This window comes from Schistocerca piceifrons, chromosome 11 (assembly GCF_021461385.2).
Source record: "Schistocerca piceifrons isolate TAMUIC-IGC-003096 chromosome 11, iqSchPice1.1, whole genome shotgun sequence".
Lineage (NCBI taxonomy): Eukaryota > Metazoa > Arthropoda > Insecta > Orthoptera > Acrididae > Schistocerca > Schistocerca piceifrons.
The window spans coordinates 157,957,790-157,971,505 of record NC_060148.1 but is presented as its reverse complement, the minus strand read 5'-3'; the positions used below and the strand labels follow the sequence as shown (position 1 = coordinate 157,971,505).

General features: G+C 39.7%; 1 protein-coding gene across 8 annotated transcripts in view; it reads right to left on the bottom strand.

The window, feature by feature from the left end:
- Positions 1 to 3,860: 3,860 nt before the first annotated feature.
- LOC124720343 (zinc finger protein 724-like) overlaps positions 3,861 to 13,716 on the bottom strand; it is a 115,011-nt gene continuing 105,155 nt past the window's right edge. For 7 of the 8 annotated variants that reach the window (XM_047245668.1, XM_047245671.1, XM_047245672.1 and 4 more), the window contains one exon: positions 3,861 to 6,104. In XM_047245668.1, coding sequence (XP_047101624.1) covers positions 4,586 to 6,104 — 1,519 coding nt within the window. In that variant the 3' untranslated portion in view covers positions 3,861 to 4,585. The remainder of the gene's footprint in view (positions 6,105 to 13,716) is intronic. The other variant, XM_047245674.1, reaches the window with a different exon arrangement.

The window sequence follows — 13,716 nt, the reverse complement described above, 5'->3', positions numbered from 1 at the left end:
TGGGAAACATCCACAAGAGGTTGTCGATTGCAGTACAGTTAGTCGGTGGGCAAGCAGGTTATGTGATGAAAGCGGGCACAGCAATACAGAGGATTGTCCTCGCAGCAGCACACGTCGTACTGCACACACTCCAGACAATGTGCAGAGAGTTAACAAACTGGTGACTGCTGACAGACGCATCACAGTGAACACATTGTCACGCTATGTTGGGATAGGGGAAGGAAGTGTTTGCAGAATACTGAAAGTGTTGGCGTTAAAAAAGGTGTGTGCCTGGTGGGTTCCCAGGATGTTGACAGAGGCTCACAAAGAAATGAGGAAAAACGGTATGCAGCGAACTTTTGGAACAGTACAAGAATGGTGGAGATGAATTTCTTGGAAGAATTGTGAGAGATGATGAAACATGGCTCCATCATTTTTCACCAGAGACGAAAAGACAATTAATGGAGTGGCATCACGTAAATTCACCCAAAAAATTCAAAACCACACCGTCTGCTGAAAAAGTTATGACTACGATGTTTCTTATTACCAAAGGGCTCTTGCTTGTGGACATCATGCCAAGTGGAACCACCATAAGTTCTGATGCATATCTGATGACACTGAAGAAACTTCAAGCTTGACTGCGTCATGTTCGACCACATCAGCAAAAGCAGGATGTTTTGCTGTTGCATGACAATGCATGGCCATATATCAGTCAAAAAACCAAGGAAGCGATCACAAAACTCAGATGGACAACACTGAAACACCCGCCTTACAGTCCTGACCTGGCTCCATGTGACTATCATCTCTTTGGGAAACTGAAAGACTCTCTTTGTGGAACAAGGTTTGACGATGATGACTCCCTTGTGCATGCTGCCAAACCATGGCTCCAACAGGTTGGTCCAGAATTTTACCAAGCGGGTATACAGGCGCTGGTTCCAAGATGGCGTAAGCCAGTTAAGAGGGATGGAAATTATGTGGAGAAATGAAAATATTATTCCTAAAGGATGTATCTACACACTGTAAAACTTTCAAACATGTAGAATAAAAGATGGATTTAAAAAAAATAGTGTGCATTTCTTTTGTAGTGACCCTTGCATAACACAACTAATATTTAGTACTCATGTTCTGAGCTCTACCAAGTGTTGTCCTTGTGTATACAAATAACTGGAATCGAACTTTAACACATAATGTTTGTTTACCTATTTCATTTTGCATAGAACTTATGCAGTATTAAATGCTGAACAGATAATTAAGAGTCATGCACACAGCTTTGTGAAACACCAAAATGTTTCCAAAAAAATAGCTTCTGTGCACTGGTGTAAACGGCAACCAAGCAAGTTGGATATGTTAGATTACACATTTTCGCATCTGACCCACTTACATGAAGGTGCACTGATGAGCAAAAATGTCATGAACACTGCCCATCAGGACACTGAATGCCACATGTTCTAAGCACATGATGCAGTAAGCAGGATACAAGTATATAAGCAGAACCAAGATTAACAAGGAATTATTCTACCAATGAGATGTGTTGCGAATGTGTAAATCCAATGACATAAGTTACTTTAGCAAAGGGCATGTTGTTGTGGCACTGCAGTTGGGAACTTGTGCCTCAAATGTGGTGAAGCTAGTTGGCTGTTTCTGTGGTACTGTTGTAGACATCTGTGGAAAGTAGCTGAAAGATGATAAATCCATAACCTTAAGAAAATATTTAGTACATCTATACATCACAAATCATGGATGTCAGAGCCTTGGCTGCTCTGTAAAGTTGGGCACGTGGCAATATGTGGAATATCTGATGACAAAAAACAATGCTGGAGTAGCCATACACGTTTTGGAACACACAATTCACTACAAATTGTTAAATGTGGTGTTCCATGTCACTGTATGTTCCCATACTGATCCACCAAAATTTTCAATTCCAACTGCAGTGGGCAAGGGAGGCATTTTTCAGAAGGATAACTGTCCACGTGATATATCCAGAATCACTCCACAGTGGTCTGAATAGCATGGTAGTTAACACTGATGTCACGGCCGCACCACTTACCTGATGGGAACCTGTGAAATGCAACTGTATAGCCATTTGGTGCAACATACTTTCAAAAATGTGTAAACGGCTTGTCAAGTCTATATCATGTTGAATTGTTATTGCATTGTTTTCCAAAGGGGGACAAACATGCTATTAAGCAGGTTGATGTATTTGTTATGTTTACTGGTGCAGGATTAATACTAACAGAAAATGAATGTACACACTATTAATGACACACACAGCAAATCTCCTGAAAAACATTCCAGAGTAAAATAATTGCCATAATCAAGTTCCTCCAGTGTTGCATTTACAAGCCTGAGTGAAGTGACATGAATATATTTTTTCTGTCACTTCCTAAAATGCAAAGTTACAAGAACCACATGATGACTATGTTTGGAATAATAAGCTGAACTCATCACATTTCCCTGGCCTTATACTGAAAATTGCATGGTACACAGGATTACTGACAGAGGTGAAGAATACACTCCTGGAAATGGAAAAAAGAACACATTGACACCGGTGTGTCAGACCCACCATACTTGCTCCGGACACTGCGAGAGGGCTGTACAAGCAATGATCACACGCACAGCACAGCAGACACACCAGAAACCGCGGTGTTGGCCGTCGAATGGCGCTAGCTGCGCAGCATTTGTGCACCGCCGCCGTCAGTGTCAGCCAGTTTGCCGTGGCATACGGAGCTCCATCGCAGTCTTTAACACTGGTAGCATGCCGCAACAGCATGGACGTGAACCGTATGTGCAGTTGACGGACTTTGAGCGAGGGCATATAGTGGGCATGCAGGAGGCCGGGTGGACGTACCGCCGAATTGCTCAACACGTGGGGCGTGAGGTCTCCACAGTACATCGATGTTGTCGCCAGTGGTCGGCGGAAGGTGCACGTGCCCGTCGACCTGGGACCGGACCGCAGCGACGCACGGATGCATGCCAAGACCGTAAGATCCTACGCAGTGCCGTAGGGGACCGCACCGCCACGTCCCAGAAAATTAGGGACACTGTTGCTCCTGGGGCAACCGTCTCCATGAAGCTGGGCTACGGTCCCGCACACCATTAGGCCGTCTTCCGCTCACGCCCCAACATCGTGCAGCCCGCCTCCAGTGGTGTCGCGACAGGCGTGAATGGAGGGACGAATGGAGACGTGTCGTCTTCAGCGATGAGAGTCGCTTCTGCCTTGGTGCCAATGATGGTCGTATGCGTGTTTGGCGCCGTGCAGGTGAGCGCCACAATCAGGACTGCATACGACCGAGGCACACAGGGCCAACACCCGGCATCATGGTGTGGGGAGCGATCTCCTACACTGGCCGTACACCACTGGTGACCGTCGAGGGGACACTGAATAGTGCACGGTACATCCAAACCGTCATCGAACCCATCGTTCTACCATTCCTAGACCGGCAAGGGAACTTGCTGTTCCAACAGGACAATGCACGTCCGCATGTATCCCGTGCCACCCAACGTGCTCTAGAAGGTGTAAGTCAACTACCCTGGCCAGCAAGATCTCCGGATCTGTCCCCCATTGAGCATGTTTGGGACTGGATGAAGCGTCGTCTCACGCGGTCTGCACGTCCAGCACGAACGCTGGTCCAACTGAGGTGCCAGGTGGAAATGGCATGGCAAGCCGTTCCACAGGACTACATCCAGCATCTCTACGATCGTCTCCATGGGAGAATAGCAGCCTGCATTGCTGCGAAAAGTGGATATACACTGTACTAGTGCCGACATTGTGCATGCTCTGTTGCCTGTGTCTATGTGCCTGTGGTTCTGTCAGTGTGATCATGTGATGTATCTGACCCCAGGAATGTGTCAATAAAGTTTCCCCTTCCTGGGACAATGAATTCACGGTGTTCTTATTTCAATTTCCAGGAGTGTATATCACAATTCACAATCTTCTTGTCTCAAAATCGATAGGAAAAAAAGCAGTGTTAATGACAAAAACACATTTGATTCATATTTCTGGAGTATACAGTAATACAATTTCTTGACATCTTAAGCTACAGATATGGATTTTCATATTGTAACATTATCTGCTACTACACTGTAGTTCACATTGTTGCACAGTTTTTCAGAATTCTACCACATTTTAATGTTATTTCACAGTCATTACAATTTATTGTCTCCCTGCTACATCCATTATTTTATAGGCCTTGAGAGCAGCAACCAGAGAAATCCGTTTGTTTAAACTAACACTAACCTGCACTTGCTTTCTGATGTGAAGTAATGCACGAGTCTTGAGAGTACCCAATTGACTGAAACTTCTGCCACAGATATAACATTTGTGAGGTTTCATTCTAGTGTGAATTAATGTATCTGCCTTGAGATAGGCTGACTAGGCAAACGATAGAGCACAAATATCACATCTCTGACGTTTCATTCCTGTGTGAATCAATGTGTCTCTTGAGATTACCTAACAGAGCAATGGATTTGCCACAAATATCGCATTTGTTCGGTTTCTTTCCAGTGTGAATTAATTCATGTGTCTTCAGACTACCTGACAGGGCAAACGATTTGTCACAAATATCACATTTGCCAGTGTGGATTAATTTGTGTCTCTTGAGACCATCTAAACAGTAAAAGGTTTGCCACAAATATCAAATTTGTGCGGTTTCATTCTAGTGTGGATTAATTCATGTGTCTTGAGACTACTTGGCACAGTACAAGATTTGCCACAAATATCACATTTGTGCAGTTTCCTTCCAGTGTGAATTAATTCATGTCTCTTGAGATTGTCTGACATAGTAAAAGATTTCCCACAAATCTCACATTTGTGAGGTTTCTCTCCAGTGTGGATTAAACTGTGTTTCTTGAGACGACGTGAGACGGCAAACGATTTGTCACAAATCTCACATTTGTGAGGTTTCTTTCCAGTGTGGATTAATTTGTGTGTCTTCAGACTAAATGACAGGGCAAACGATTTGCCACAAATATCACATTTGTGCATTTTCTTTCCAGTGTGAATTAATTCATGTCTCTTGAAATTGTCTGACATAGCAAAAGATTTCCCACAAATCTCACATTTGTGACGTTTCTTTCCAGTGTGGATTAATTCGTGTCTCTTGAGACTACCTGACACAGCAAAAGATTTGCCACAAATCTCACATTTGTGAGGTTTCTTTCCAGTGTGGATTAATTTGTGTGTCTTCAGAGTAAGTGACAGGACAAACGATTTGTCACAAATATCGCATTTGTGAGGTTTCTTTCCAGTGTGGATTAATTTGTGTCTCTTGAGACTAGATGACAGGACAAAAGATTTGTCACAAATATCGCATTTGTGAGGTTTCTTTCCATTGTGGATTAATTTGTGTGTCTTGAGACTAGATGACCGGGCAAACGATTTGTCACAAATATCGCATTTGTGAGGTTTCTTTCCAGTGTGAATTAATTCATGTCTCTTGAGCCCACCTGACACAGGAAAAGACTTACCACAAATACCGCATTTGTGGGGTCTGCTCGCAGTAAGCAGAACAGCCTGGGCACCGACATTAACAGCTGTAGATAAATTTCCATAATGATTTGTTGTCTCCATATCATGTGTCATATGTGTGTTACATATGTCATTAGAGGACCTGTTTGAAGCTTTCCAAGTTTCCTTATATGAAGATAGCTCATTGTGTTCTGTGACAGGAACTTCTGACACTCTATCTGAGAAGATACCGCTTTGATGCTTATCACTAAAGCCATATTTTTCATGATTGGCAGCAGTTAAGTCTTTATAATTCTCACTCATTCTCAAATGTTTTTTCAAGCTTACATTACTGTGAAATACCTCACCACACCACTTACAAACATACAAAGGCGGCTGCATGCCATCAATGTGCATAAACACATGCATTATGAGTCTGTATTTTGAAGGAAAGCTCTGTAGACAGAAGTTACAGCTATATACATGAAATTCCTTTTCCCTCATACTGCAGTCATATATGGTGGCAACTGAGCATTCCTTATCCATAATCCCTTCTTTATGTCTACCAAACTCGCGTGGTGACTTCTCTCTGTCGATCTCCAAGTCATCCAGGACCCGTCCATGGTGACAAGTTTCTTCACATGATGTGCCACAGCTCCCACCAGTACTATGAATCAACCTGAAGAGTGAGGAGTAGAGTGATAAATATACAAAAGGGGAACAATATTTAAGTGTCCATAAATTCAGGACTATAGGCCACATGTCACAATAATGCATAAGAAATTACATTTTCAATAACAGTTACTAATTTAAAATTAAAATATTCTACCAGAAGGAAAGAACTGATGAAGTGAAATTGGTTTAAAAAGAAAATAACCATAGGAGATTCAATAACGATTAATCTGAGTCACTGATTTGAATTGGGAGTTTTTAGATGAGAATTAAAATAATTCACTTTGGAGTATTACAATATTTTTAAAATATGGCGCCAGAAGTTAATAGTCTACACCAGTTTATTAAATGTATCAAAAAATGTTTGTTAGATGTTTAATTCAGAATTCTTATGTTCAAGGTATTTCAGATTTAATTAAAAGTAATAATGATAAATAATTTTTAATGCCCTCTTTCATCATAACAGCTCCGGAAGAGCCTTATCTTTGTTTTGGAAACACTTCCACTTTTGGAAATGAGAAATCTCTTTCACCTAGTAAAACAGAATTTTTTTTTGTTTGATTCCCATTGAGTCAAGAACTAGTGAAAGGTCCAATATTTTTATTGGGTATCTACTATGGTTGTCTATCATCTAGATAAAAACTGTTCATGAACAAGTATCAATATCACATCATTTAAGGTAAAAAATTTGCATACTGATGAATGAATTTGAATGTTACACTTACAGATGGTTTCAATCCAAGACTGTGTTTTTGGTACTGCAACTTATATGGAGCCTTAAGCAAATGGAAATATTGCCTGGAAAGTTGGAAGTGAGTGTAATTTTTCCAGTACATTTGCAGCGATCTTTTTTTTTAAAAAACTTTTACCTCTTTCCAGCATGTGGTCACCTCGCATTGCAGAACACCATTGACAGAAAGACACTTGTATAAATGGCCACATAACCCATTAGCCACAGTGCAGGAGACATCATACTGAGTGCCAGTGATAACAGCTGATGCATGAGAAACCCCCGCAGTATCTGGGTCCCATGATTACATCTGCAATTAAACCCTTTCTCACAGAACAGAAATGTGTGATGCCTTTCAGGTCCCCAGTATGTGCAGCATGTTGCACATGAAAGATTACAAAATACTGTGGGCAAGCATGCTCCAGTAATTTCCTTCTGTTCTGATTGTAACTCTTGACTTTTTTTGTGTTAGATGTATAGTTTTGTTTAGTATGGTAACTGGCAAATTTCGAGTGTTTTTAAGCTGTAACTGGCATCATACGATTTTTTTACATAACTGGTATCATGCTGTATGTCAGATTCCAGAATTTAACAAGTTTTTTTAACTGAACTAGTTACAGCATGTGTTTTCACACACATTGAAGTGAAGTAACTGAATATTGATAATGAAGAAAATCGAAGAATTATCCAAGTCACGTTTCAAATAAATACTTTTCTATGATTCTCAAAGCACTGGAAATAAAAGTTACAATTAAAATTTGTATGGTATGCCAGACTTTGATTAACAATCAAGGACGAGGAACAGAATTTCTGGAAAACTTCAATGAGAAATCAATTTTGATGTTAATTACTTATAAAGTATTTTAGACATCTCCATGTAAGCATTGTATAGATACTGGGTACTAGTGTGTGTCATATCCTTATCGTTACCCCACAACAATTTTCGTGACAGGTGCATCTGTAAGCTATTCATGCAGTGATGGTGAAAGTGAACAAGTATATTATCAACAAAAATATTACAGCCTGGACAGTAACACTGCTGATGGTTTACACTACATTTGTTAAAAGTTTTGACACTGTATCTGTTACCTCTACTGTATACCTTCCTTTGTTATCTCGAGTCTCAAACCAGAGATCTGTCATTATGAAGAAAACCAGTTTCTTACAGTACCATGAAAAGTATTACATCTGGTTCCCCTTGTAAGGAAATTTTATCAATGTAAGCTTTTATCTCAGAGACATCAACAACAAGCACAAAAGTTATGTTCTTCTGAATATTTTCATAGTGTCAAAATTTTGTTTCATCACTGTTGAATCTCATCTAAAATACCTTGAGGGAAATGTACACCTGATTCCTTGTTCAATGTCTCAATTCCTACCCAGCACATTACCCCTAAGTCACAGGGCAGGAACCTGCAAAGCAATATTGTATTGCCTTGTGCACACATTGCTTGGGTTGTGCATTTCTCCATTTGGAAGAGTTTCCGCTACCATAAAATCAGGAATCATGGTGATAAGACTATGTCCCCTGCTATCATCATAATCATCATCAGCAGCATCATCCAGTCCGTCATGAAGTTGTATCACCAATTTCTATCATGTTATGTTAATGAATACCACTGCCATCCAAAACTTCATAAATCATTTATCCAAAATATACATTGAAATATGGTTCACTTACTGTCAAAACTTGGGTAGAATAATAGGTCTGTTCACGCTGGTTTCAATGGTCAGAAGGACATGGCATACACTGCATCTTGTACAAGATACTGACAGAAGTCACCGAAAGTATTATGCTGCAATAAATACAAACTGTTGATAGAAACCCCTGCTAAGTAGCCAAAATAGAACGAGCATGGTATCTCTTCAAGAATTTACTGAGGGTCAAATTGTCTGAGTAGCACCCTGCTTTCATAACAAGATGTTGATCCTAGACCTTCCAAGTGCTTATAATAAAACTGACTGTGTTCCAGGTGCTGCAGTGGGGGCGCTCTATTTTGCAGAATGCTGTAACATTGTTGGATGTTCCAGAATGAGATTTTCACTCTGCAGCGGAGTGTGCACTAGTCCAGAGTTCGAGTCTCGGTCGGGCACACAGTTTTAATCTGCCAGGAAGTTTCACTGTAGGATGTTCATTAACTGGTGTCCTCACTGAGTACCCTGAAAAATAATTTCTCACTTTCTGCCACCAGGTGAAAATATGGCGCTACAAGCTGTCAGAATGAGGTGACAGGTCAAGAAAAAGGGAAGAAACGATGAGTAAAATGATAACAATGGTTCTGTTACATTTATTAGGATATGGTAAGAAGCTGCATGTTCAAAATGGTCTACTGACCCAGCAACATGCTGTATCTGTAACATGACATGGTTACAGTTGCTTACAGCATATCCAGTGTAATCAGATTGATTGTCGTCATACGATATCCTTCTGATCAGGATTAGTCTGGATATATCCCTGATAAATCTTTCAAATATCTCAATACCCACTTGTCACATTAATTTAGGTAGAGGGCTCTCGAAGACCACACATTTTGAAATTGCCTAGATATAATGCAATTGATACCAAAGGCTTTGCAATACCTATCTTTCACATGACAAGTGAATTATCATGTAACACCATCTCACATCAAAATAATGGTGCACAGACTAGCGTGTTCTTGAAATGTTGAATCACGAGTTGCATAACAAGTTTCTTCTGAAGTTCACACGTCAATGTACACCTAACAGGCCCACGAGATGTCATCTCGAAGGAACACTGACTGAGAATGAAGGCGCTTGTGAAACTACACCACACTGTCACATAAGCTGAGTGCAGTGGATGCTCCTGCACGTTTGGGAGGACAGCTCCATATGCGGCAGTTGTGTGCATTCACAGCCCCATGCACAGTAAAATATGCCTTGTCCACCCAAAGAATATTCCCCAGCCAAAAGTCACTTACTTCCATGCATGCCAAAAATGAAGGCAAAATGAAAGTGTTGTAGCCTATCCTGGGGCTTCTTTAGCAGCTCATAGGGATACTAGTGTAAAATGTGCCACAAACTCTGTTGAACTTTTGATTTGGGGGACACACAGTCAGAGACACACTGTGTGAGTGAGTGAGAGAGAGAGAGAGAGAGAGAGAGAGAGAGAGAGAGAGAGAGAGAGAGAGATCCTGTTACAACTCTAGCACTTACTGCAGAAGTTGAGGCATCTGCTGCATGGTCAGCTGCAGCTAAAAGCTACTTCAACAGCTGCTGTTGGAATCTGCTGCACCACTCAATTCACCTCTTCCTTCAATTTTCTTGATCGTATTCTTTATTACATTTATTGACATGGGGTCGTTTCTCAGGCATTTATTTCAATTATATTCCTGCAATGCAGTGCTGTTCTGATAAAACAACTGTACCACCACTGCATGGCGTTTTTTCTCAATAGCCACATCATTTCATTTCATATGGAAGGCAAAAACATTAACTGGGTGTATACCCGGACAAGAAAAAAAATTCCCATATTTCCCAGTTAATAACACTTTCTAGTTGAAAATGAACTATTTACCAGGTGGAAGTACATTTTTCAATGTTAAAAAATGATACTGTTTCCCTACAATCCTTTGAATGGTGATGAATTTGTGAACAGATATAGAACTTTCTGGCACTTTAGGAATCTCAACCTAGCAAAGAACGAAACATTTCCTCGATGCGTAGAAACATATAAACAACTTATTTTCGTATCATGAAAGTATTAACACAAATTTCACCAATTACACCACAGTACTTCCAAATCGCTAAAATCAACATTGTGTTGTGGTTTTGTTGGCCAAGTATTGCTCATGTCACATGATATTGCCAGCCAGTGACAGCAGACATTAAGATCATACGAAACATGATGATGTCAGCTAATAACAACATGAATTTTAGGCTGTGCAAACACACAAACAGAAAAATTTAATGGTTTAAATTAATACACATCAGTACAACCAAAAGAAAAGCTAAGTTTTCATACATAATACTGACATTCGGAAAGTTGGTGCTGTTTTTTCCGAGAGTGTTGTTAGGCGGGACTAAGAGCACCAGCTTTAATTGCAGCAGCTGAGTATTTCTGACTGACGTGCCCTGGACACTTTTTGGGTTACTTAGCAGAATAATATTCTGTAGACAACTTTTGACTTTTTTCATAGTAAAGCCAGTTACATGTGAAATCGCTCAAGAACTTACTTCACAATTTTTTTTTAAAGACAACTACACTTTTTGCCAGCATTATTGCATAAACTGTAATCAATGAAAGAACAAAAATAAATATGAGAGACTAACCTCGAAACCAGGTCATTTTTGTGTGTATTACCTTCTCAACATATATGAAAAGCAAGTGTGCCACCAAAATATAAAATTAGGGCATAAATGGCTGGTCTTCTATGCCTAAAATAATGCGCATACCTGGTCCTCAGCATTAAGTGTTGAATGAGAATCTAATGTTCCATGGTTTAAGAAATTCATCAAAAATTCTGACACGTATCATCATCATGCATAAAAGGAAACTTACTTTCAAAGTAATGCTTCTGAATCCAGCATTCGCAATATTTCCCCGCGTCCATTAGAAAAGTAACCAGTTGTGACGTCACTCATCAAAATGGCCCAGTAATAAGACATACTGAAAGCATTTTCTTTCCACGAAGTATTGCAGAATCTTTAACATTACTGTCGGAAGATGTTTGTGTGTACACTGGTTTTGTTGTGGTGAACGCCCATTTTCTTTGCAACTATAGATTTTGGCAACATTCCCTCGTTTATGTTTTATTGCTGCACTATTATTCTGCAGTGGAGGGCTAAAGTAATTTTTTATTAGCGTATCCATACGTAGCAATCAAAATTACAAAAAATTTAATGGAAAAATAAAATAAACATTCCTGGAATTCTCAAATATCCCTGGTCCTAATCTGAACAGATCTGAGTCGCTTTTGTGTGGCCATATTAAAGAAAAGATGTACAGCAGCAATCCCAAAACCATTGCAGGCTGAAAATAGCCACTTGGGGAGTCACTGACAGCATCGAAGCTCCGACACTTTAGTGGGTCATGCAGAATTTTGCTGTCTGTTTGTGCCACATCATTGCCAATGACAGATGGGTATTAAAGATATCATAACCTAAGTCTGAATACCTGCAGTGTGTTTACATATTGAATAGAGTGTGTGAATGCCATGGTTTGCAACTAATTTACGATTTTTTTTCATGTAGTTCAATAATTGTCACCCTGTATGTTTCCTATGTGAGAGACTGGGCACTGGGCTGCACATCCTGCACTGCCATCTATATTTGAATGATTAATTTTATTACAAATGTTGGTGTGGCTTTCTGCCCAAGTTGAAAGTGAAGTTATTATTTCTTGTATCATAATGCACAAGAAGTTGAAATCACTGAATGTTCATCATTCTTCCCCCACAGAATCACTCCCTCCTTACCCCTCTCATTCTTTCATACAAACAATTTGTAGTAAAGAGAAAATTTAAGCGACTACTGATTGAAACTTTCTCCTTTTGGTGAGGTTGGTTTACTGGGCAATGCACATCATCGAAGTACATGTACATAAATATCACTTTAGAACCATTTAGTCTGTATGTCTAATCAAATATATTTCTTTGTCATTGGTCAAAATGTTTGCAGTCACTTTATTGCTTAATAGTATTAACTACTTAGGATGTTACACATTGTGTCAATGATGAATTAAAGATTTTAATTTAAGAAGAAAACAATTACATGGCCTTACATACAAATTTCCAAGTTAATGCGTTAACATTATATTCCACTTGTTTCTGTATTCTGTGTTTAAAAAATATTTGCCTGTCTGGTACTCATGTAGCTACATTTCTTATGCACCTGCTTCCAGATAGGACAAGTAACACATCATAGAGGTCTAGTGAATCCAGTTCAGATACTACTCAGAAGATTGAAGCTTTCAATATCTACAGATGGCAAGTGCTTAATTTCTCACACCCTGCTCGAATGAAACATTGGCATACAGATGGTCAGTGCATTCCAGCTACCAATAGTCTTCAAGGTGGAGTGATACCATCTGAACCCAGGCAGGCAGGGTTTTCTTGGATTCTATGGCCCAGGTGGAACATATGCTGACCAAACTTTTCAAATTACTTTTCTTACAGCACGTAAAAAAATGGTTCAAATGGCTCTGAGCACTATGGGACTTAACTGCTGAGGTTATCAGTCCCCTAGAACTTAGAACTACTTAAACCTAACTAACCTAAGGACATCACACACATCCATGCCCGAGGGAGGATTCGAACCTGCGACAATAGTGGTTGCACAGTTCCAGACTGTAGCGCATAGAACTGCTCAACCAGGTAAGATACAAATTATAGTAACTATAGACAGATGTGCGGTCCTTGCCTGGTTTCATGATATTACACTACATTCCATCACATCGATACTTGTTCCACATATCATGAATATGACATTTTGTAATGATGTGCCACTTGTCAGTTTACCATTAGGTTTCATTACACAATGTAATTTATTTTTTCACCACTACAATTTCATATCTAGAAGTTCATCTACTGAGTAAATGATGTCATTCATAAGTGATTTTAATTTTTTTAGATGCTGATTGGCTGTCTGTCAGATTGTTAATGCTATTTGGTAAATGACCAAAGACTTCTGTGGGAGCACAATTCATCACTTTCTGTGCCAAAGTCAGATTTAGCCCATTGTACTTTGCTATTATTTTTGTATGGGGATTCGCTATTAATGACAAATTTCGTAAGTGAAGGTATCTAATTTGAAGGTACTGTGAATGTCCCTAGTTCCTTAAACGAGTGTCTACAATGTGATCTTGAGTGCTCTCCAACTATTATTCTGATTACAACTCTACAGAACAGTATATACTATGTCTTCTAAAAAT